The sequence below is a fragment of the Barbus barbus genome, assembly GCF_936440315.1.
Source record: "Barbus barbus genome assembly, chromosome: 23".
In the NCBI taxonomy this organism is placed as follows: domain Eukaryota; kingdom Metazoa; phylum Chordata; class Actinopteri; order Cypriniformes; family Cyprinidae; genus Barbus; species Barbus barbus.
This window is the reverse complement of record NC_136751.1, coordinates 21,460,727-21,484,156: the sequence shown is the minus strand read 5'-3', so window position 1 is coordinate 21,484,156 and position 23,430 is coordinate 21,460,727. Positions and strand designations below refer to the sequence as shown.

Here is a 23,430-nt window from a genome sequence, read left to right as displayed (position 1 = left end):
TTTTTTTTACACATCAACGGGGCTTTCAAGTCTCTTAGTGTATTGTACATAAACCCCATCATGTTTGGAAAGTCCCTAGAATTTATATGGTGAATATAGAATGAATGCTACCAGATTTTTTTAAGTTTATGATTGTTGTGCTTGAAACTGAAACACTGAAATCTGTAAACTGCACTCTGCATTATCTGATGTTAAGTCAAAGAATACAATACAATGAAATTATTTTTTTATCATAATTGTAGACTTTTTCTTAACAGCTTGCAAAAAATAGCATAATCAAATATATACAGAAAAACTCTACTTTTAAAACAGTTATGTACATATCCACACAAAAATATCTTCTTGGTATATAGCGATCATGATGTCCGCATTATGAAAAATGATGCTTGACAGATTTTCAATAGCCAGACTTACATACATACACACGTGCGCGCACACACACACACACACACACACACACACATTCACCCACCCTTGAGACGTTTAGTTCACAGTGATAAGTTTTACAATGCGAGTTAATCGTCCATGCCTGGGGTTTCTCCTTGCTGTATTCTTGATGCTATTCTGATGGCTTCTTCTAGAGAGGGCTGATCACTGAGCTAAGAGGGAAAAATGAAAAAGAATTTTTTTTTATAAAATATGCAGTACAACAAATAATTTCAAAATAGTCAGTCTTGCTTAAATGGCACTAACCACCAAACACAGGGTCACCCTCTTCTAAAAAAAACAACACACTCACTTACCCTTTGTAGGCAATGAGGGCTCATTAATCAGAACTGAATGGCACATCGATGTAAAGACCAATACAAGGTTGATTGGACTAGACCAGTTTGCTCAATTAGTTGTCCATTAGTGCAAAAAGACAAGTGATACAATCACTAATCATAATCATTAAATCATTATCTGCTACTGATCTCAGTTATTATTACACTAAGAGCTGAAATCAATGCTTAATTAAATAGTTTTATTTACAAGCCACAATTTTAGATATGAAGAGCATAAAACTGGTGACTGATTTTGTGTACTTCAATTTTAAGTTTACGGTTACACCCATTTTGCACTAATTTTCTTTCAATGATCCACAAAACTGTAAATCACATTCATGCACTTAAGTCATCAGAAAAAAAAAAAAAAACAGTAAATGAATGCCGGCTGTGTATCAAATACATTTGATCTGGCTTAGTTTAATATAATTTATATCATGCTGAAATGCGTAGCGCATTTAATTTCAAAAGTTTCCAAACATTAGACCTACAGAACCAATACAAATTCAGTTGAGACCTACATCTATAACACACATCCTAAAAACACACACCTAATGGAAAGAAGGTTGCAACACACCAACAAACAGTCTAGTCTTTTGAGAATAATTGCATGTTCCCACCTTAAAAGGGGCTTAAAGGTTTATGGCATTTACTGCAGGTTTTATGTACTCTCAGGCAGAGTAAACACATGATTTAAGCTTTTGCGACCCCTCCTTACTGAGCATGTTAAATGTGACTGTGAGAGGAAGATTCCATAATGTGTGTGGCGTGTATATATTCTATACCTGCACTGCTATGTGTGTGCCATTAGAAGTAGCCAGCAGTGTGACTGGGTGTGGGCTTGTGGAAACCACATGCTGTTCCTGATCTTGTACAAGCTCCCCCTCTTCTGTCTGGTACGCAGACAGATCTGGCGTCACAATAGCCACCTAAAAAGGAAAAAAAAAGTTTACACAATAAGCTCAACTTGTGTGTGTATTTAGTAAAGTAACAGAGTTCCTCCTCAGTAGAATGCAAGCTATTTAAAGGGATAGTCCACCCAAAAAAGAAAATTGTTATCTTTTACTCATCTTGTCATTACAAACCTGTATGCAGTTGTTTCTTCTGTGGAAAAAGAAAGATCATATTTTGAAGAATGTTGGTAACCAAACGGTTTGGGGTCCCACTGACATCCATGCAATGGAATTCTGAAATGGTAATCGATTTCCAGCATTCTTCAAAATATATATTTTTTATGTTCCACAGAAGAAAGGAATTCATACAGGTTTGGTACAACATGAGGACGAGTAAATGACAGAATTTTTATTTTTTGGTGAACTATTCCTTAAAGTAACAACACATACCTGTCCCTCAGTGCCGTCTGCAGACACCATAGTAACAGAATGAGCTCCTCCTGAGGAAAGCATCGCTTCATGCGCTGGGATGGTTATGGTGGTTCCTTCTTGTGTTACCATGGTAATCGTGCCTCCCATAGCCTGCATATCTGCTTGAGACAGAACCTGAGAGAGAAAAGACAACAAGTATCTACCTGGAAAATAAATGTATATCCACCACCTTTCCATAGATTGTACTCTAGTTCTACAAAGTACAAGTACAATACTGAAATATGGAATAAAATAGGCCCTGATGATGTTGTATGTGATCAATATAGGACTTGTGGGAATTTATTTAGGTCATCACTGACCTGTTGTGTGCCATCCTGAGATATGAGAGCCACATGCTGTTGTCCCATGACTTCTGATCCTGACACCTGCTCAGACCCAGAGTCATCTTCCACCACTGTTGGAGTATACATTAACCCAGGGTCATCAATAGCCTCTGAAAAAAGATGCAAATTAAAAATTCAGATTTTTAGTTAATATTAGATTATAATAGTTTGTAGCTGGAGGTTTAAGTAAACAGACCTGCTGGGGGCTCAAAATAAGCCTCTTGTTCTTCTTCTATGGGCTCGGTGTCGTTGTGCGCTGTGCGTTTATGCATGGCTAAGGTCGAAATCTGCTTATACGTCTTTCCGCAGTGATTACAGTTGTAGGGTTTGCAGGGAGTATGAACTACATGGTGCTTGTACAGGCTGGAGTACTCAGTGAAACGCTTGTCACAGCCAGGAACAGTGCAGACGTAAGGCTTCTCACCTGAATATGATGAGACAAACATACTTTTGAGCTTATGGTATGAAATTATACCTATATTTGTGTGAATTTTTTTTTTAAATAATTTCTTTCAAGTTTATGCTTTATTAGATGTTGGAAGCAGTTTGAGCAGATAGGACAGGTACCTGTGTGAATCCTCATGTGATTTTTGTAATTGGTGGCACTTGCAAAGGCCCTTCCACAGTTGGGTTCAGAGCAGTAGTACGGCCTCTCGCCTGTGTGAGTACGGATGTGGACTTTACGAATGTTGGATGTGGTGAAAGATCTCCCACAGCTTTCAAATGGACATTTAAATGGTTTTTCGCCTACAAAATGAATAGTTATGCAACATAAACAACAAATTTAAAAACAGACCAAAATTTAAAAAATAGTTTTAAGACAACTTAATTTTCTAAACGAGATTAAACCATTATTACAGGCCAGTTAAATATGACAAACACCTGTATGTGTTCTTGTGTGTTTTTGTAAGTCTCCAGAAGTTTTGAAAGACTTGAGGCAGTTGAGCTCCAGACAGCGATATGGTTTCTCTCCAGTGTGTGTTCGGACGTGACTCTTGAGACCATACCCTTGAAGACAGCAGAAAGAAAAATAATGCATGTACAAAAAGGTTGGAAGCTAAAAAACAACTGTTTTTGGGAAAAACATTACCTGTTGCAAACTTTTTGCCACAACCCATATGTTCACAAATGTATGGCTTATCCCCAGTATGCGATCTTTCATGTACCTAAAAATATTTAGAAAGCCACAGAGTTCAGAAGTAGATCAATTACTACAGAGACAATGGACACATTCGAAAACAAAACTTTTGTGAAGTATGTGTACTGTATCTCTTCTGTCTAGCATGAATTCACCTTCAGATGGTGAGCAGTAGTGTAGAGTTTTCCACATCCCTCATGTTCACATCTGAAGGCCTTTTCCCCAACATGCTGGATTCTAGGTGACCGGTCTTGACCCTGCAGTACAATCTAAGTGTACAAAAGTGAGTCACTGTCTCATGAACATTCAAAGCATTAATTTTACAAGTTACTTAATAAATGCAGAAAATAGTATCAGTAGTGACAGTACCTGCATATGCACACCATCAGAGTCTCCTCGACCAAGAAACCCAGTACTGCATTCTGTGGCCTCCATCTGTACACACACACACACACAGATAACACTTCCTCTAAACTAACATGAACTGTAATACAAACTAACATAAGGAACATCATATACAGTACACAAAGTATATACACAAGTATAAATTGGTTTAGCATTCAATTTCACATTAATTTCCGTCATAATAGGGGAACTAAACCATATAAACTCACACAATAAATAATAAGAGACATGATCTTAACCTTTGTAGAGTATTGCTCAAGCACACTGATTGTCTCAGCGTCAATTGTGCCCTCTGTCTGTAAGTCTGCTACAGTACCATCTGCCTGGATGGCCAAGATGGTGTTGGATGGAGGCATATGCTGAATATATGCAGTGGTGCCATCCTCCAGCTGAACAGCCTGTAAGCTGCCCTGATCATATATTTCTAAAAAGATTAAACACATTGAGACTTACTCATTTGATTCATCATGAATCCAACATTTATGTCTGTATGAGTAACATATAGCTTTTTAGAGACAGACCTTTGGGTGCATGAATGTAAGCGGTTGTTCCATCCTCCAGTTGCACAGCTTGCCCATCTTCTAGTCTCAATCCTTCTCCACCTAAGAAATAAGTTTAAAGCATAAGGGCAAATGTTGTGTTGTCTTTATAACACAGAAGTCATCTGTGTCTTATCTAACGCAATTAGACAGTCACAGATCATAAAGCTCCATCTATCAGAATGAAATCCATATGAAATACCTGTTTTAGACATTGGTAGGTGCTGGACATAAGCAGCAGATCCGTCCTCCAGCTGAATCACTTGTCCTTCCATTATTTTGTTTTCTGTGAAAGAAACTATTATATGCTGTAAGATTTGAATAGTGACCAACCAAGAAAATTTGTACCCGTTTTATAACTACACAATATTTATTGTATGCCAAATGGAAAACAGGATGACTTCAAAAGAGTAAATAAAATGTCTTAGTATTTTTTTCTACATTTATTCCATATAGAAATAGTCAGTCAGAAGCATAACCTGATTAACAGCTTAATGTCAAAAGTAATGCTAAGTGTGTAGTTTCAGTACCTTTAGGGCTATGTTGTATGTATGCTGTGGAGCCATCCACCAGAGTCACGGCCTGCAAGCTCACCGTGTCTATACCCTCTATGTTGTCATCTGTGTAGTAACAGTTGGCCATTATGAGTCTGCATTGCACTATGCACAAAATATAATACTGATGCAGAGATATTATACGCATCCATCTCACCTGCAACTGTTACTGCCTCTGTTAGGCAAAGGGTGACCTGCTGCGGGTCCCCATCCACAGTTTGAAACTCCATGCCCTGGGTGTCCCGATTCACCTGGGCTAAGAGCATGATCTGCCTGTACAAACCAACCAACAACCATTAAATATTTAATGTTAAAACCCAGAAGCATTCAAGGGCCTTGATTTTTGGGGGTTTGTTCAGTACTCTCTTGTTATTTTACAAAAGTCAGACTGTCCATTAACTACTCGTATGTCCCTAAATTTATTTTACAATTATTAACAATACTAATTTTACATAATGCAAACACAGATTGGGGGGATATTATTTTCTTAGTTATTAATAGTTTTGTACTCCTCCTGTATAGCCTGATGTTTTAATATTAGTACTGTTACTACTACAGTACTATACTGTTTAGAACTGTACTTGGTCATGTTGCACCCTATATAGTCATTTTAATATGCATTTCTTGAAATTAGTCATTTTTGACATCCTAATACTTTTACATTTTAAAAATACTTTATTCATTTTATTGTTGTATTGTAACTGTGTTGCGGCTATGGATTTGCGATTCAGACATCAACTAGTATTAGTCCAAATGTTACAGGTACCTATCCCATTTCTAGGAATTATTTATCTTGTTACAGCATAAATTCCAGTTATTACTAGTATCTCTTTCAGCTGTACTTGGAAAATTCCTCATCTCATTATTATTATGACTCTTGACATATACTGATGAGTCAATGTTATAGGTCAAAAACTCTATTTACTTGTTACTTGTACCAACTGGAACATATTCTAACATCCATTAAAAATGTTTGAATAGACACCACCAGCAACAAGTACAAACCCTACTAATCAAAAGTTAATGTTAACCACATATCCCCAAAGGATTCAATGGAAAAAATTAGTAATTTTCCACCAGTAACGGAATATTACGTGTCACTATTAAAATATTACTTTTTTAAAAAATAATTTTATAAAAGTACTAGCAATACAATAATAGACAATTGTTATTTTGTGGAATAAAAAATAATAAAATGTTAAAACAGCATGCCATAGAATATATTGTACCCATTTTTTGATTCGGCGAGTGTGCGAATTAAAAATATTGTGCTAATACGGGCATTTCATCACTTATCTAAGTAACATTTTCGCCAAACAGCAACGAAACCACTTATATTTGTATATAATTGGAGTATATAACTATTTAGACAGGAACGCAAAGGCAGCCCGGCTAAAGTTGCTCATTTTATTATATTGACAGAAACATCTGTCATGCTAACTCTCACATGTTAGCAAATATGCTACAAATAATGCTCGCGTTTTACTTTAGCCGCATCCTAATGTTTACGCACTATAATCACCGTTGAGATTCGTGTAACTATGCCATCCCCGAAACTAACACAAAGCAATACTATCCTTTATAAAGTCGTTTAAAGATAAAGAAACGACCGTTAGCCCCTGAATTCGTTGCTGCGGAAACTTGACAATCACAATCGGAACAATCGTGTAACAACGCTGCGTCCAACTGCCTTTAATAAATAAAACGCCGCTTCCGATGCATTTTCACTGTTTTATTTCGTTCTTCGTCCCACATCGAATTCCAACACACTCCCATCGCCGCTCTCTCCGGCTAAGCGGTGTCTGAGGAAATAAGGCACACTGGGTAAAAACACATTTATATACGAACCTCCGAAAATTTTCCAACAATCCCTTCGTTCGACCACCATGCACCAGGGCAGGAAACGCTATGTAGAAACTATAACCCCAGAACCTGAATAACGGAAGAGTTCCTCCACTGATTCTTAATACGCGTATGTGATTGGCTGAAGCTGACTAGTGCCGCGCTCCCATTGGCTGAATTTCCGTCAATGCGAATTCGTGCTGTCAGAAATTCATGTTCAGGGGCACCTTGGGGACGCCATTCGGGTCTGTTGGGTGTATTGTTCAAGCGTGAATAAGCAAATCTAGCGCAGCAGTGTTCATATTCATGACATATTCATTTGGCGGATAGATGCGGCGGGGTTTGTGTACATTTCTTCGAACGTCATAACGTGACCAGTGGTTTTATTGTTTTTATAACAGCACATTTGTACAGTGTGTCACGGAAGGCTTGGTAGCCATTTTGAATTGCATTATGTCATGGCTGGAGTGAGGATGCTGGGCAATGCAGTGCAGGAAAGGCTTCAACTTTTGCTGTTGGAATAGACTTCTCTGTTTCTCTGAAAAAGAATATTAAATACTCTTGTTTCAAATTATGAAGATTTTTATTCCAGAAGAATATAAATTCATATTCCTTGCTTATTTTTATATTATTTTAATATGACATCTTTATGCAAAAAATAAAAGCAATACAAATCAGTAATGTTTAAAAATAAACACAATTAAATATAAATACAAATATTAAAGTATTAAAATATGTTCATATTGAAATATATATTTTTTTATTAATATTTTCTCTCAATTTTAAAGTTGCGCAATAAGACAATTTCTGAGAACATTTTGAACGAAACATGAGGGATGTTGCGCAGCAACAGTATGTATTGCTTGGCAAAAATAATAAAGGTGAAAGACAACAGTTCAGTTTTAAGTTTTTATATAAAATATGTGTAAATTCCAATACAATGTGTATTGAGTCCATTTTTGCAGGAGACTTGCAAATGAAGGAATGATTATTTGAGTTTTCTCTGTGATGTCAGAGGGTTACGTTTCTACATTTTTCACCTCAGTGTCTTCTTCACATTTCAGCTTCTGTGGAAGAGGAGATGAAAGCACATGAGTCTATTTTTGGACTGAGAGTCTGTCACGGGACAGACATCATAGCACTCAGGATCAGGTTCAGGTTCCAATTTCTGGTGTAGAATGAGATTCAGTGGCACTTCTCATCAAACCACATTTATTAAAGTTTCACCCTTTCTTTTTGCTATTGCTGCAGCTTCTTGAACCCGAAATAATCCTACTGTCCAAATTCTGAATTATAAATAGAAGGTAAAAGTCATTTCAAGAGCTTCAATAAAAGCAGTGGATCATAAAAACATATAAATAAAACCATAAACATTCAAATCAATCACTGTACTTACTATACAATATTTCAAATAGAGATTTAAATTATGCATGTAGCTGTGTTTTTAGTAGCAAATTTGCATGTACATTATGTATTGAAATGATACATCGAAATTCTGTCATTTACTCACCCTCATGTCTTTCCAAAACAAAACAAATATATTTTGAGAAATGTTTCCAAAAAAAGGTCGATGGTTAATAAAACGGTTTGGTTATATTCCACAGGAAAAAAATACATAAATAAATGCATACAGATTTGGAATGATATAATGGATAGTTCACTCAAAAATGAAGATTCTGTCCTCATGTACTCATGAATGAATTTCTTTCTTCTGCTGAACCCAAAAGAAGATATATTGAAGAATGTGAGTAACCAAACAGTTGTTGGTCCCCATTGACTTCCATAGTATGAAAAACAAATGTGGAAGTCAATTGGGGCCAGAAATTGTTAGGTTATCCACATTCTTCAAAATAATTATCTTCTTTTGTGTTCAGCAGAACAAAGTAATTTGAGGGTGAGTAAATTATGACAAATCTTCAGTTATTTGTGACCTGTCCCGTTGTGTAAATTATCCCTTTTTTTGTTATCCCCAAGTGCACATCAGACGCTCTCTGCCACCACTAGATGGATGTAATGACATACGAATAGTTTAAGGCTGGTGAGTGGCTCACTATGGCAACTTCAGTACACAGTAGAGACAGAAATCATTGTTCAGTGGATCATTGCTAGGTACAGAACTTGCTACAGTTTGCAAGTGTGTTCTAGGAATCAAAAAAGGTATGGATACTTTTTTGTGTGTGTATTTTCTCATTCTTACATTTGCTTACTATCCAAAAAAGATGAAATAAGCTATTTGTGTTATCAGAAGCTAGTCAGATTGGTCTTTAAGTCAACTATAACTGAGAAAAATCAATTGTGTTGCAGGTTACTCTGTCAGACTTTACAATGTCGTCAAGTCCTCAGGTGTCTCACAGCCAAAGTGTCCTTCCCTTGTTCATGGGTCAAGGTAGAAATGTCACCTTCGTTTTGGACTCCTCTGTGGGAATGAATGGCTTTCTGGGTCTAGTGAAGAATCTTATTATTCAAACCTTGATTACTAAAGCTTCACTCAGAGATTCACTCTTCAACATTATCAGCTTTTCATACAAGGTAAATTTACAATGAATCACGCTGAAGAAAAAAAAGATAATTTGTCCAGTATTATTGTCTTCAATACTGATTATGCTATATGTTTGGTTTATTAAAAAAAGTTTTAAATACAATAGAAATGATTTTTTATTTATTGTTTAATATATTCAAAAGTCATATCAAATTCAATAGGGATACTTTAAAAAGCCAGTGTTTTCCAACCATCCATCCATTTTTCAAACTGCTTATTCCGGTTGGAATCTCTGGATGGATTGCCAGTCCATCGCAGGGCTAGACTTATGCTATTTAATAACAATTATATTAATTTCTTTTTTAAATCTATTCATATTTTACTAGTCAACACCATGGTCTTCTCACATGATGGCCTGCTCTCCTGATGTAGTCTATGAAGCCTTGAGCTGGATCCACACATTACAGACAAGTCCTGGCAGAGACCTCCACTCAGCACTGGCCTTAGCATTCTCTGACCCTGCCTGTCAGTCTGTCCACTTGGTGACCAGCGGTCTCCCAGACAACCCACCACAATGTCTAGCTTCAGTATCAACCCTGGTGATGCGCCCTGTGAATACATTTTACATATCTGACAAGACTCCCATGAACACTGACATATCAGACTTCTTGCAGTGCATCACTTCCATCACTAGAGGAAGCTGTTATACCATGCCGCTCAACTCAGCTGGCAATGTGGACCAGGTAAGATGTTGAATCAATGTTTGTATGGTGTCCACTACTTATACTGTCCATTCAGATTTTTTTTTGCCATTTAATTATTTAAAATGTCAAACAGCTCAGTTTGTTGCATTCAACGGATGACCTGATTCAAAAGAAATCACATTCAGAGGACCCATGGCGTTCTGTGGACTTCAATCAGGTCCAGTACTACAACTGCACAAGCTGTGTCTGTTCTGTGCCATGCTGGTAAGTTTTTTTTGTCATTTTAAAGAGTGAAAGACAGAAAAAAAACGCAATATATGATTACAGTGTGGAATATATATCCCACAATGTGATTATTTTACAGGTGTTCCCCTATGAATCCTTTTAGTACAGTATCATGTGTATCTGCAAGGGTAATGCGAGGTGCTGAGCTTTTTCCTGGTTGCCGTGTGTTAGCCAGGAGAGAGATAGATGGGTTTTACTACATGGGGACAATCATACATCAGGTACTGAAAACATACAGAACATCATCATAAACACTACCAGTCACAACACAAAACAAAAACACAGTAAAACAGTAATGCTGTGAAATATTATTTCATTTAAAATAACTTTTCTATTTTAAAATATAATAAATGTAATTTATTCCTGTGATGGCAAAGCTGAATTGTCAACAGTCAGTCATTCCTTTGACACATGATCATTCAGAAATATTCTAATATGCTGATTTGAGATTCAAAAAACATTTATTATTGTTATTTTTGAGGAAACTGTGATACATGTAACATTATGAACCATGTAACATTATAAATGTCTTTACTGTCACATTTGATCCATTTAATGTATCCTTTCTGGAAAAAAAAGTATTCATTTATTTCAAATAAAAAAAAAATATTACTCTTAGGTATAGCATATCTTTAAATATTGACAGCATTTCAATTCAAATTGAAATTTTTGTTCAAATTCAGATGTATAATCACAATTTATTAAACATTTCTTGTCTGTCTCTAGGCCAGAGGCAATCTTTATTCGGTGGAGTTTGATAAGTTTGGACGTGAAGGAAATACTTTTATGGAAACATTAAATACAGTTCAGCAAACTTGTCAGCCTGATATGGTTAGTCTAGCCAGTGCACACAGGCACAGTATCATACCAGGAGACACCGTTCTAGCACCATGGGAGCCAGACATGAGACGATATGGTCCTGGAAGGGTAATTTCCGGTATGGAGCAAAGAGATCTGCTTAAAAGTACGATTTATATACAAATTTTGAACCAATACTTGTGAGCATCATATTAGTGATATGCATAACTCTATAAACCTAGGAAAATGGCTCAGAACTGTTGTCTCATAACAGGTGATGAAGGTCTTTTGGGTCTCCAGGTTCTCTTCTGGAACGGGATGACAATTCATGTCCCCAAACACCTCGCAGTATGGATTCCAGCCTCTCATTATGAGCAAATTATCAAAGACCTCCAGCATTATTCATCCCGGCCATGTGGCTGCAGGGTTTCCCACTGTGGCACCATGAATTGTTTTGAATTTCCATGTCACCGGTGCAACCAGCACAGTCTGTCCTCCATTCCACCATGCCACTGTTTAGTGAGGAGATGCTGGCCAATGTTCATGTCATCTCCACTACTGAATAAACAAAGGAGAGATGAGCTGGAGAGGAAAGTTGATCTCCAACTGAAAGAACTACAGAGCTCTCAACAGACACAAGTGTTTTCATCTTCCTCCTCATCAACCTCTGACTCTGAGAATGAGGAGGATACTGCAGCTGGAAAACACAGGCCGTCAAGGTCAGAACTGGTGAGCCGTTCAATAAACACAGAGATTTCCTGCATGAGAAAGCCATACACTCATCCTGAGACCAGACCAGCCTGGAGATACTGGAAAAGGGGTTCTGCAGAACCACAGCACAAGCAACCAGGTAATGACAAAATATGTACGATATAGCCATGTAAATGGACAAATTCAATACAATAATAAAAACACTTCATGTATTGACTTAGTTTTTTAGCATATACACTACTGTTAAAATGTTTGGGGTCAGTATTTTTTTAAAGTAATTAATTATTTTATTTGGAAAGGATGCATTCGATTTATTAAGATTTACAGCAAAGACATTTATAATGTTACAAAAGATTTCAGATAAATGCTGTTCTTTTTAACTTTCTATTCATCAAAGTCCTGAAAAAAAGTATCAAAATATTAAGCAACGCAGCTGTTTTCAACATTGATAAGAATAGTTTTTGAGCACCAAAACAACATATTAGAATGATTTCATCATATTACTGTTTTTACTGTATTTTTGCATAATCATTAAAAATCATTATCATCCATAATAATTATAATCATACTGACCACAAACTTTTGAACAATAGCTACATAGTACAAAAGTTTGCAAGCAAACTAAATGTTGTTTAGAACCATTTGGTCTTAGAAGGTTACTCCACCCCAAAATGCAAATTTTGTTATTAATCACTTACCCCCATGTCGTCCGTAAAAGCTTTGTTCGTCTTCGGAGCACATTTTAAGATATTTTGGATGAAAACCGGGAGGCTTGTGACTGTCCCATTGACTGCCAAGTAAATAACACTGTCAAGGCCCAGAAAAGAATGAAAGACATCGTCAAATTAGTCTGTCTGCGGTTCAATCTGAATGTTATGAAGTGACGAGAATACTTTTTTTATGTAAAGAAAATAAAAATTACGACTTTATTTAACAATTTGTCTCCTCTGAGTCACCGTAGCGCCAATTTGGAGAATTTTCTTTGCATAGAAAAAGTATTCTCGTCGCTTCATAACATTTAGTTTGAACCACTGATGGCAGATGGACTATTTTGAAGATGTCTTTCATTCTTTTCTGGGCCTTGACAGTGTTATTTATTTGTTAATATCTTAAATTGTGTTCCGGAGACGAACGAAGCTTTTACAGGTTTGGAACGACATGGGGGTAAATGATTAATGACAAAATTTGCATTTTGGGGTGGAGTAACCCTTTAATACAAGTGCCAGAAAATACAAAATATATTTAATTTGTACTGACTCACTGAGTGTTCTTGGTATTTCAGGGAGAGCAGTCAGGTCTCCAAATGTCAGCCATTCTTGGCCTAAAGACACTGGGAATTCTGGGAGCTTTACAGATAACTCTATGACGACCAATCACAGCTCTTTATTTAAGCTGGTTCCCAACTCACCAAAACGAGGAGTTAATATGAGGGAAATATTTGGATCAACTGAACAACAGTTATCACCATCACCACCAGCTGTAGCAATCAGCTCAAAGCCAACTAAACTGATAGTTCCACAGCCAAAGTTCAGAGTGTTATGAGTATTGTCAGTGAGCTTTTGCAGATTTGTTTTTTTTTCATAGATAATGTTTGTTTGTAAATCAAACATCCTATGGTTGGTGTACTAATTAAATACAAAAGACTATATCATGTAAAATCATGCAAAACTTTATTAAAACTTTAAAGAATAAACAAAGTAAAATAAAATGTATATTCTGTATTGCAGCAGAATCTCATTATGGCTTCTGTGGCTCAATATATATTCATGATTGTTATTAAAAAAATAATAAATATTCCTGAGTATTAATAACACTTAACAAAAACAAGATATCAAGAAGATTCAAAGTCAGTGCATTTAGTTTTAGTTGTAATTTTAGTGCAAGTCCTGAAGTCCTCAATTAAGGCACTGAATTTGACCCATATAATACACAGGTGCGGTTCAGAGGTTGAATGTAAGGCTCATGCTTTCTCCTGCATTGATGCGGACAGTTTTCGTCTGTGCCTTTGTGTCCTGCATTGCTGCTGTGATGGAATAGGTGCCTGGAGACACTTCAATAAAGAAATCCTCTGGTTCTGATGAGCCCTTCAAACAAATATGTAGATGAACCACTTTAAAGAGTTGATTTGCTGAATACATGTAGTACCTATGGCCTGGGTAAATATGGTTCCTATATGCTCAAAATCAACTTTTTAACAACAAAAAATGTACAAATTTTTATGGTTTAAGTTTCAGGCTTCATGTAAACAGGTGGCATTCTGCATTCGTCCAATCAATGACACTTATACTGCAAATATGCAAGTAAGAACATTAACACAGGTTTAGGAATATACAGTGTGAAATGTCAACGAATACCCAGGATTAATTGTTAACCCCGGGTAAATTATGAGCAGTGTGAAACGTGAAGCAAGATAAACCCTGGGTTTAAAATGACCCAGGGTTATCTATTTCACATGTAAAAATCCCTACAATGGCAAAAAAGTATGATATATATTTGTCAAGGTCACTACTTACAATGTCTCGTTTGATAGCTGGACTTGCATTCTGTTTTTGGTCTGCAGTCCTCAACATCTGCTGGGAATGGTAGCGACAGATGTGCTCTTGCTCATTGGGCTGAGCCAGGTGCACAGTCTCATAAAACTTCTGTTAAAGACGTACAGGCTGTTTTTTTCTAATTCAAATCTCAATATAGTTAAATTAAATGAATAAAGCATTTTCACCTTGCATTGTCTGGTAGTTTCTGACATGTACTCCGCTATTTTTGCAAAAGCATGGTCCAAGTTTGAATGTAAAATGTCTCTCTGTAACACAGGGGGAAGAAAAATTAAAAGCATTTGTGTCATGGGCATCACTCATTTAGCGATCAAACCAATTGAGTCTACACACCTCGGAATTCCGTTCATTGTGATCGAGCACGGGTGGTCTTGGTCTTGGTCTTGGTCTTGAGCAGCTTACAGACCGTCTTTTTGCTTTTTCCAACACCTCCTGCCCAAGTTTAGATGAACGGCGCAGGGAAGACTCCAACCAGGATTCACTGGCCATGTACACAAGCGTCCTGGACTGCACTGAAACTGAATATGAACGAAATTCCATATCATATCCACAACTATTGCACGTGATTGCATTCATGAAAACTATGCTACAATTTAGAAGCAGAAAGCAGATGTTTTAACTTGTTTTGTTTTCTCCAAAATTTTAAGCGTATAGCAATCACATAACACTTTGATATTTTGTCTGCATCTTAAAACTCACAATGCAAAACTTACGATCCAATGACGCCCAAAATGTTCGTTGTTTGCTCTTTGATCTCTATAAACGCATTCAAATCAATAAATCCAAACTGTTGCTGCTATATGTTAGCGATGGGCGTGTGAAGCTAAAGTGAAAGTTGAAGAGTATTTCCTCCTTTCCCACAGGTTGCTGGGAAATGAAGTCTTTTGTCCGTGGCTAAAATGCGACACGAGCAAGAACACCAGTATCATAACATTTTTATCTTCTTTTTAAATCTACAAATCTACATTCGTTTTAAATAATATAAATATTAGTAAAATATATTGCCACCACTCAAGCTGTCAAGTTGTTCAGTACAATATTCTTCAAAAGTATTTTTATATTGAATAATCTCCGTTTAAAATACATATTTTGTTTCAGTCATGTATGACACATATAGGCCTACACTCTAGAAAAAAAAGGTGCTATATAGCACTAAAAGTGGTTCTTGGCTCGTAATCATAGGGGAACCACTTTTGGTGCTATGTAGCACCATATCTTTAAAGATGCTATACAGCACCTTTGTCAAATGGTGTAGAACCATAAGAGGTGCCACATTGCATTGTATTTCTTCAACAAAAATGGGGCTAAACAGCACCAACAGTGGTTCTTTGGTTCGTCAAGAAACTTTAAAGGGGCTTACCGGGTTCTTTGTACAGCAGTGGTGCTATATAGCACCTTAATCACCCCAAAGAACCGCTGAAGAACCATACAGGAGAGTAACAGGTTCTGTAGAGGTGCTATATAGTGCACTATATAACCACTTTTAGTGCTATATAGCACCATTTTAGAGTGTACTGTATGTCTACTACCAAATTTACACGGCAAAGAAGTCACAGAAGTGCATCTGAAGTGGCATTTAGATGTCTTTATGCTAAAATCTGCTCAGAGGTGGTATTAATGCATTTATACAAATATGCATTATTAGCCTAAGTCTAGACAGAATTCTGAGCATGTACAGAGCAGCCTTAACTTGACTGTGTAAAGATGCCTTACGTTTATCAGCGGAAACAGAGATGTTGAAAAAATGTTGATCATTTGATTTGATTCACACAGGTCACAGAAAACATTTTTAAAGATCTCAAGTTAGCATAGACCCAGCAAATCTAATATTTTACAATCCACCTCCGTATATAGCACTGTATACAGAGTACAGACAATGCAATATATGAAGATGAGTTGTGGATGAATGGATATATGATAGGATCTATGCTAATTGTGTTAATATCACCACTATTACCTTGCCCTGCTAATATTCATAAATAGATGCTTTCCATTCAGTGCACAGCACATCTCATCGCAAATGACTGACCTATGCTAAAAAAGTAAAACAAAACAACTCAGATTTATAGATATAAAAAGATTTATATGTTTCGCGCATGGAGCAGGTGCATATTAAATTAATTTGTAAGGTTGAGAGCATCTTCACAAGATTCAAATCCTTTTTCACCAAACATTTTAATGCATGGAAACATCTTAAAACTTGAGAGGATTACTACGGCAGATGCTTAGTAATTATTTTGACATCTATGGCCAGTCATTGATTGACTAGTGTGCCATCAGGACATCTGACATGTGAGAAAACACAGCATACTGCTTCAACAACAAATCAGTTCCAATACTCAAAAAATGTCAAATGTAAACTCACTGAATGCAGCTGAGAAAAGCTGTTGTTATTTGGTTGTGTCTCTGGGAACACAGCCATCCTGTGACTGCTCCTTGATTTATCAAACATTCATAAGGCATTCTACAGGAAGACAGACCAAAGATGGGCAAACAAAACAAAAGAGGAAGTGCCAGCACTGAATGCATCATATCTGGACTTGTTAGAGTAAATACTGATATATATAAATCTTGACACTGTTACCAAGGTTTCAGTGCTATGCAGGAAACCTCCCAATAGCATCCTTCTTACACTTCCCACGCAGTCTAACAGGCTCTCTGCATTGAGATTGAATCCCACTGTGCTCATCCAAGTGAACAGAATTCATTCAACCGTACTGGTCTTAGGTCCACGTGCCACCTATAAACACCATCTGCTGCAACACACTCCGTTGATACACACGTTTATTATGCTTTGGGGTGCACAAGAAATCGTGACGCACTATAAGTCAACATGTTGAATTGACTATATAAATATATAATATGCCGTGTGCCTGCAGATTGTGGCTCTGTTTTCCCTCTCTCTGCAGATATGGGACAGAGACTCACATGCACACAGCCACATGCCCTGATTCACCCTCGACTGTCCCGAGAGAGAGAGAGAGAGAGCATGCACGAGTTACTGGAGAGATGAGATCAGGGATTTGCACAAAATTACATCCACACGTGCACTTCATGTTATGTAAGAGCCTTGACTGCCTCACTGTATGCTGTAGGATAGCAGCAGCAGTGAGCGGACAGGCAGAGCAGATGCTGTGTACATACACAGGGAAGCCTACGCTTAATACAGCAGGAGAAACAGAGAAGAATCTGCCATTTCAGGCGCTATGGGCATAAGCTTGGATGCACTAAGCTTGGATGAGCTTGGATATTTACAGACACCTCAAGGAAAAGGAGCTATTTGCATGATTACTTCTTGTGGCACTATGAATGGATTATAATCAGCAATGTTTAGTTTGCTATGCACAGTATTGTGATCACCTCAGGACATTTCTGCTGTTTTGATCCTTGTCCTGTGGCCCCTGGGGGCCTTTGATCATGACATCAGCGTGGTCCTTGATGTGGGTTGTGTGTGGACTGATGGTGTGGTTTCCCCACACTCACGCAGCCTCAGTGAGCCCCAATCTGCTCATGACCACCTCTGATCCAACCACTGATGAACAACCAATCAATCCAGAGCATTCGACTGAATCTACAGATCCACCCAGCAACAACACAGGTGAGAACAACTGAGATAGATAGATAGATAGATAGATAGATAGATAGACAGACAGACAGACAGACAGACAGACAGACAGACAGACAGACAGACAGACAGACAGACAGACAGATAGATAGATAGATAGATAGATAGATAGATAGATAGATAGATAGATAGATAGATAGATAGATAGATAGATAGATAGAACTTGTTTTGTGTGTACTGATTCTATGATTTCCTCATATTCAAGCAGCCTCCGTGAGCCCCAATCTGCTCATGCCAACTTTTGATTCAACAACTGGCGAGCAACCAATCAATCCAGAACATCCGATTGAACCTACAGATTTTTCCAGCAACCGTGATACAGGTAAGATGTGAGGTTTTATCTATATCTTTATGTACATTTTATGGATTATAAATATGTATGAAAATCAAATAAAAAAACATGGTTTCTCCACATTCAAGCAGCCTCAGTGAGTTCCATTCTGCTCATGACCCCTTCTGATGAAACAACTGAAGCACAATCAACCACTCCAAAACTTCAGAATGACTCTACAGATCCACCCAGCAGCAACAACACAGGTGCAAACAACTGAAGACACTGCAGCAGACACAAGGACGGACGGACGGACGGACAGACAGACAGACAGACGGACAGACAGACAGACAGACAGACAGACAGACAGACAGATAGATAGATAGATAGATAGATAGATAGATAGATAGATAGATAGATAGATAGATAGATAGATAGATAGATAGATAGATAGATAGATAGATAGATAGATAGATAGATAGATAGATAGATAGATAGATAGATAGAGACATCTAATATAGAGAGATAGAGAGATGACAGACAGACACTTTTAGCACTTCATATATACAATTTCTCCTCACTTGTGTGCAAAAAAGTCTGACATGTCAGCTGATGGCCTAAGTGCACTTCACAGGTACTTGATAATAGGATAACTGTGTGGAATTAATCAATATTTGATAAAGGGCCTTATCTTTATTTAATCAGTTGCTATTCCAAAAGCGGAGAGGAACTGGGAGGATTTGATAGTGATCCTGGATGGGCAAGAGGCTGGATAGGGAAGACAGTCACTGATATGCTGGCACAGATACAAAGCAACATATACTCTCAGAGCATTATGCAAATAAAGACAGACATGTACACATAAATGAAAATTCGTTGTGGTTCACAACCGGATACAAAGATGTGTGAGATGTCTCACTGCAAAGGAAACAGATATCTGCAGTGGTGACAGCAAGATGCATAATGCAGTAAAAAATCTATAACATATGCAAAGAATGTTGGAACTGGAATGATACAGTGGCAGTCATGTCCTCAGAGGGTTTCATGATAATGCATTCATTAGATTTAAAATCTTACTGAATAAATTCAGCCATGTGTCATGAGTCAATGTACTATTTAATCACAGTTTAACACATCATAAAATATTCAAAGCCTGATTGTTTTTATCTACACTTACGTGTGTCAATGTGTTCCTCCAGGACTTGCGTGTATTTCTGTGCTTCCCCCACGACGAGGATCATACTATGTGGAGCACGGAACAGGGGTGTCTGTAGGCTCCATGCTTGTGTTCTGGTGTAAGGAGGGCTACCAGCTAGTTGGCCATGAGAAAATCACATGCATCCTATATGCAGGTGTCCCTCGATGGAGCAGCTACCTGCCAGTCTGTGAGAGTATGGCAAACATTGTTTATTCAAAGAAATCATCCTAGTTATCCTAATATTAAAAAAAAAACCCTGATTATTGTTTCCATAGCTAACTTTGTCCATTTCCACTGGATGTATGCAAACACATGATTTTATGAATATATAATTAACTGGCCATCATATCTGGTGAAACCAACCCTATTTTTTTCAGGTATCCCTCGGCCAAATGACCAGGGACTTCGCATTGCTTTACTGGTGTCTGTTGTGAGCGGGGTGGTCATTCTTGTCATGACTGTCTGCTTCATCGTCTGCTGTTGTCAAGAGCGCATGAGTAAAAAGAAGGAAAAGCATCGGATGGGGAGAAGTAGGTTAGTCACTTTAATCCTTAAAATAACCATAAAAAAAATCAGTAAGACTTTATTTTAAGGTGTCCTTGTTATACACGTTATGTACTTACTATTATAATAACAATTAATTATGCATAAATACATGCAAGTAACCCTAAACCCAGCCCTAATCCTAAAACCTAACCATATAGTAAATTGCATGATGTAGTTAATAAATATTGCTCAGTACTTTTGTGTATAATTACACTGTAACAAACCTAAAATAAAGTGTAGCCAAAAAATCTAAATCATAAGAAGAATTTTTTTTACAGGTTACACTTGTTTGATTTTTTTTTTAGTGTACAAAATTGTCAAAATTTAACAGATATGCAGTGTTCTAAAGTTATAATGATTATGTTTAAAGTTAAACACCATTTTGTAGAGACAATATGCACTATAAAAGTATTAAACAATCATTATACTAAATGTGGCGGTACTGTCTTCACCTTCAGGAGAAGAGAAACACGGAGCTCTAGGTCTCGGAGGAGCCCGTCCTGGTTGGAGAGAGAGCATATAGACTGGGAGGCGTTCCCTCCACCTAAACTTTTCAGCTTGTCCCAGCGTCTCGACCTACCGCTGCCTCCTGGCAGTCCTGTTTATTCAGAGGTCGTCAGAGCCTATGAGAACAGAGGGTATGAGAGGTAAGGAAAATCGTAAAACATTTCTGTTTTAAAGAAATGAAAGAAATGCCCCCTGAGCACCAAATCAACTTATCAGAATAATTTCTGAAGGGTCACATGACAATAAAGACTAGAGTAATGGCTGCTGAAAATTTCACTTTGCCATCACAGGGATAAATTATATTTTAAAATGTAAAAATTGAATACAGCAGGAACTTACAACAGGAATAGTCTCTCTTCTGCCTATATGTGGCACAATACACCCCTTACGTGTATTGAAACCCACAACCTGAGCCCACTCTCTACAACCACACCACATTTTTTAATATTATGTAATGCGAGGGAGGACGTATAAAGCCATATTACATACTAAGATGTGATTCAGTTTTTGTGATTTTGTGCATCACAGAATTCTCCTCCTCTTTCCGCACAGGAGTCAGGAGAGTCTGCTGAGAAGCCCCCATAGCACATACCCTACATACCACGCCAACAGCCAAATATACCCGGCCCTTGTTTTCCAAAGGGTTCAAACTGAGCCAAACCCCTCCACCTCGTCTACCACCCCAGTTTATGTACAGATTTCTACACCTCCCAAAAACAAGACCCCACATGCTCTTACTGTCACCCACCCATAGACTTGACTAGGCATTTTTCTCATCAGCAGCACTGAATGTGGCCAAGACAGTACAGACGACATTGCACAGATGTGTGGGCAGGTTTAACTGGTTGGTATAACCAGAAGCACTTTGATATTTTTCATGATGATGATGTCTTTTAATATTTGCTATATTGTAAATATATTCCATTCTGAGGTGGACCTGGTTATTCTTGTCAGATCTTTGATAACACTAAAGATCCATAATTTAACCTACTTGTAAATAGAAGTTTTGATGATATTGTATTGTATGAACATACAATTGAAACCAGAATCTTTTTGTTTTGCACAGTTAAGAAATTTCCTAGTGGTGGTCAACTACCACTCATTTTCATTAAATTGCATCCATAATGTGTTGTAAAACACCAATATATACTCTTAGTTAGAATTAGCCATTTGTAACCTAACTGTAAAATTTGCACTTTATCGCACTGATTGATTTGTAATAAATTGTTGAGTCAATCTGTTTTTCTTGTGACCTCAATTGAGTCTGGATGCCCTTGTCGATTTGTGTAAAATTTGCTATATGGGTTTTTCGAAACCAGAACAGATGTGGTTAAAAAAAAAAAAACTCTTTCATTTTCATTGGGTGGTGGACACCATACATTCAATGAACCAACTCAGAAATTCAAATAATTTGACTTAATTTACATGAACACAACTGAACAAGGATTGATATATTTAAGATCTGTCAAAAAAGAGACAAGAAAAAGGACAGTGAACAATTAAAGTGATCTCGTAGCAAGAAAAGGTCAGTTTTAATGTCAGTTTAACTTTCACAACTTATTTTGCTTATTTTATTCACATCTTACTTCTGATATTTTGTAATTGTTTATACGTTTATTTATTATTTGTGTGTGGGTGTGTGTCTGTTACAGTCTATGGTCTGTATACATTAAATACATTCAAAAGTTTGCGGTCAGTAAGATTTTGTTTTAAATAAATATATGTTTATTCAGCAAGGATGCATTGAATTGATCAAAAGTGACAATAAAGACATTTCTAAAGTTACAAAAGATTTCTATTTCAAATAAACACTGTTGTTTTGTACTTTAAAATCATAGAATTCTGAAAATTGATTCCGCAAAATGATTAAGCAGCAAATGTTTTTAAATCAATAATTAGAATAAATGTTTATTGAGCACCAAAATAGCAAATTAATGATTTCTGAAGAATCATGTGACACTAGAATGACGATTGCTAAAAATTTAGCTTTCCTATCACAGGGATAAATTGCAATTAATTTAATTTTATTTATTTAAAATTTTAATGATACTTCACAAAATAGTTTTATTTTCTAAATGCATACATAAGGATCTATCTAAATGCATTTGAGAGTTTAATTCATTTTATTTGCCATGTTTTTGTACTACAAGCAGTGTTCTTTGTTGTTTCTCTACAGTGCTCAGTCAACATGGCAAACATAACAGCAAGTGAAAACAACTATACAAGCGATGCTATTTCTTACTATTGTGGATAAGTGAAGATTATTCCTATATTCGCTTGACACTAGAAATGTTAACTTTTGTGGTGGGCTTTCCAACTAATGTGGTTATGCTATGGATGCTAGTGAGGGGCGAGAAAGGTCTATCACCCTCTGAAATTTTGGGGCTCAATCTTGGCGTGCTGAACATCATCTTCTGTATCAGTCTTTCTTTTGATATGTACATTTCTATGACTGAACGCACTGGACAGCTCCTGACAGTTTCAGAAGCCATTTCAATCCTCAACCTGATCGGCTGTCCCCTTCTCTTGACCTGTATGTGTGTGGAGCGATACATGGCCACAGCACATCCAGTCCTCTACATGAAACTAGGGAATAAATGGGAGTATCGTGTTGTCTGCTTGGCTCTAATTTGGATTGTCACTTTAGGCGTTGCAGTGATTACCTACCAAGAAAGGCTCCCTAAATTAGCTATGTACTTGTCAATCACCCTTGATGCTTTCTTACTCATAATGCTGGCATGTCTATTGTGCAAGTACTCTGCAAAAAAGGTCCGGGTGAAGGGCAAACTGGTGGAAGAGGTGGG

The 23,430-nt window shown here is 37.1% G+C and overlaps 3 protein-coding genes across 7 annotated transcripts; 1 reads left to right on the top strand and 2 right to left on the bottom strand.

The window, feature by feature from the left end:
* Nucleotides 1-122: 122 nt before the first annotated feature.
* On the bottom strand, nucleotides 123-7,000 carry znf143b (zinc finger protein 143b). 3 transcript variants are annotated; one of them, XM_079374776.1, is made up of 16 exons: nucleotides 6,957-7,000; nucleotides 5,266-5,381; nucleotides 5,085-5,174; nucleotides 4,757-4,852; nucleotides 4,537-4,617; nucleotides 4,255-4,439; nucleotides 3,980-4,045; nucleotides 3,766-3,879; nucleotides 3,563-3,638; nucleotides 3,355-3,480; nucleotides 3,040-3,219; nucleotides 2,669-2,896; nucleotides 2,449-2,582; nucleotides 2,108-2,263; nucleotides 1,550-1,693; nucleotides 123-599 (listed from the first exon to the last, which is right to left on the bottom strand). In XM_079374776.1, the coding sequence occupies exons 2-16, from the start codon at nucleotides 5,372-5,374 to the stop codon at nucleotides 516-518; spliced, it is 1,869 nt and encodes a 622-aa protein (XP_079230902.1). In that variant the 5' UTR covers nucleotides 5,375-5,381; nucleotides 6,957-7,000; the 3' UTR covers nucleotides 123-515. The 3 variants fall into 3 exon arrangements, with proteins under 3 accessions (XP_079230902.1, XP_079230904.1, XP_079230903.1); XM_079374778.1 differs by having other exon boundaries at nucleotides 4,757-4,840; XM_079374777.1 differs by lacking the exon at nucleotides 6,957-7,000 and having other exon boundaries at nucleotides 5,266-6,769.
* Nucleotides 7,001-13,576: 6,576 nt separating this feature from the next.
* akip1 (A kinase (PRKA) interacting protein 1) lies at nucleotides 13,577-15,338 on the bottom strand. Of its 2 annotated transcripts, none has more exons than XM_079374030.1 (5): nucleotides 15,179-15,304; nucleotides 14,813-14,997; nucleotides 14,647-14,727; nucleotides 14,441-14,569; nucleotides 13,577-14,011 (listed from the first exon to the last, which is right to left on the bottom strand). In XM_079374030.1, exons 2-5 carry the CDS (start codon nucleotides 14,966-14,968, stop codon nucleotides 13,868-13,870), a joined length of 510 nt encoding a protein of 169 aa, XP_079230156.1. In that variant the 5' UTR covers nucleotides 14,969-14,997; nucleotides 15,179-15,304; the 3' UTR covers nucleotides 13,577-13,867. The 2 variants fall into 2 exon arrangements, with proteins under 2 accessions (XP_079230156.1, XP_079230157.1); XM_079374031.1 differs by having other exon boundaries at nucleotides 13,578-14,011; nucleotides 15,193-15,338.
* A 2,110-nt stretch (nucleotides 15,339-17,448) lies between these two features.
* LOC306842873 (uncharacterized protein) lies at nucleotides 17,449-22,410 on the top strand. Of its 2 annotated transcripts, none has more exons than XM_079374023.1 (7): nucleotides 17,449-18,077; nucleotides 18,310-18,426; nucleotides 18,525-18,641; nucleotides 19,575-19,766; nucleotides 19,951-20,107; nucleotides 20,578-20,766; nucleotides 21,179-22,360. In XM_079374023.1, exons 1-7 carry the CDS (start codon nucleotides 17,897-17,899, stop codon nucleotides 21,378-21,380), a joined length of 1,155 nt encoding a protein of 384 aa, XP_079230149.1. In that variant the 5' UTR covers nucleotides 17,449-17,896; the 3' UTR covers nucleotides 21,381-22,360. The 2 variants fall into 2 exon arrangements, with proteins under 2 accessions (XP_079230149.1, XP_079230150.1); XM_079374024.1 differs by having other exon boundaries at nucleotides 17,566-18,077; nucleotides 18,313-18,426; nucleotides 21,179-22,410.
* Nucleotides 22,411-23,430: the final 1,020 nt, after the last annotated feature.

Coding starts and splice junctions, on each gene's coding strand:
- akip1 (XM_079374031.1), bottom strand. CDS start 14,968: ATGGCCAGTGAATCCTGGTTGGAGTCTTCCCTGCGCCGTTCATCTAAA. Junction 14,728..14,812: donor ACAATGAACGGAATTCCGAG/GTGTGTAGACTC, acceptor CCTGTGTTACAG/AGAGACATTTTACATTCAAA. Junction 14,570..14,646: donor AAACTACCAGACAATGCAAG/GTGAAAATGCTT, acceptor CGTCTTTAACAG/AAGTTTTATGAGACTGTGCA.
- LOC306842873 (XM_079374023.1), top strand. CDS start 17,897: ATGACATCAGCGTGGTCCTTGATGTGGGTTGTGTGTGGACTGATGGTG. Junction 18,642..19,574: donor ACCCAGCAGCAACAACACAG/GTGCAAACAACT, acceptor GTGTTCCTCCAG/GACTTGCGTGTATTTCTGTG. Junction 20,767..21,178: donor GAGAACAGAGGGTATGAGAG/GTAAGGAAAATC, acceptor CTTTCCGCACAG/GAGTCAGGAGAGTCTGCTGA.
- znf143b (XM_079374776.1), bottom strand. CDS start 5,374: ATGCTCTTAGCCCAGGTGAATCGGGACACCCAGGGCATGGAGTTTCAA. Junction 3,481..3,562: donor TGGCAAAAAGTTTGCAACAG/GTAATGTTTTTC, acceptor GCTGTCTTCAAG/GGTATGGTCTCAAGAGTCAC. Junction 600..1,549: donor GCACACACATAGCAGTGCAG/GTATAGAATATA, acceptor TTTCCCTCTTAG/CTCAGTGATCAGCCCTCTCT.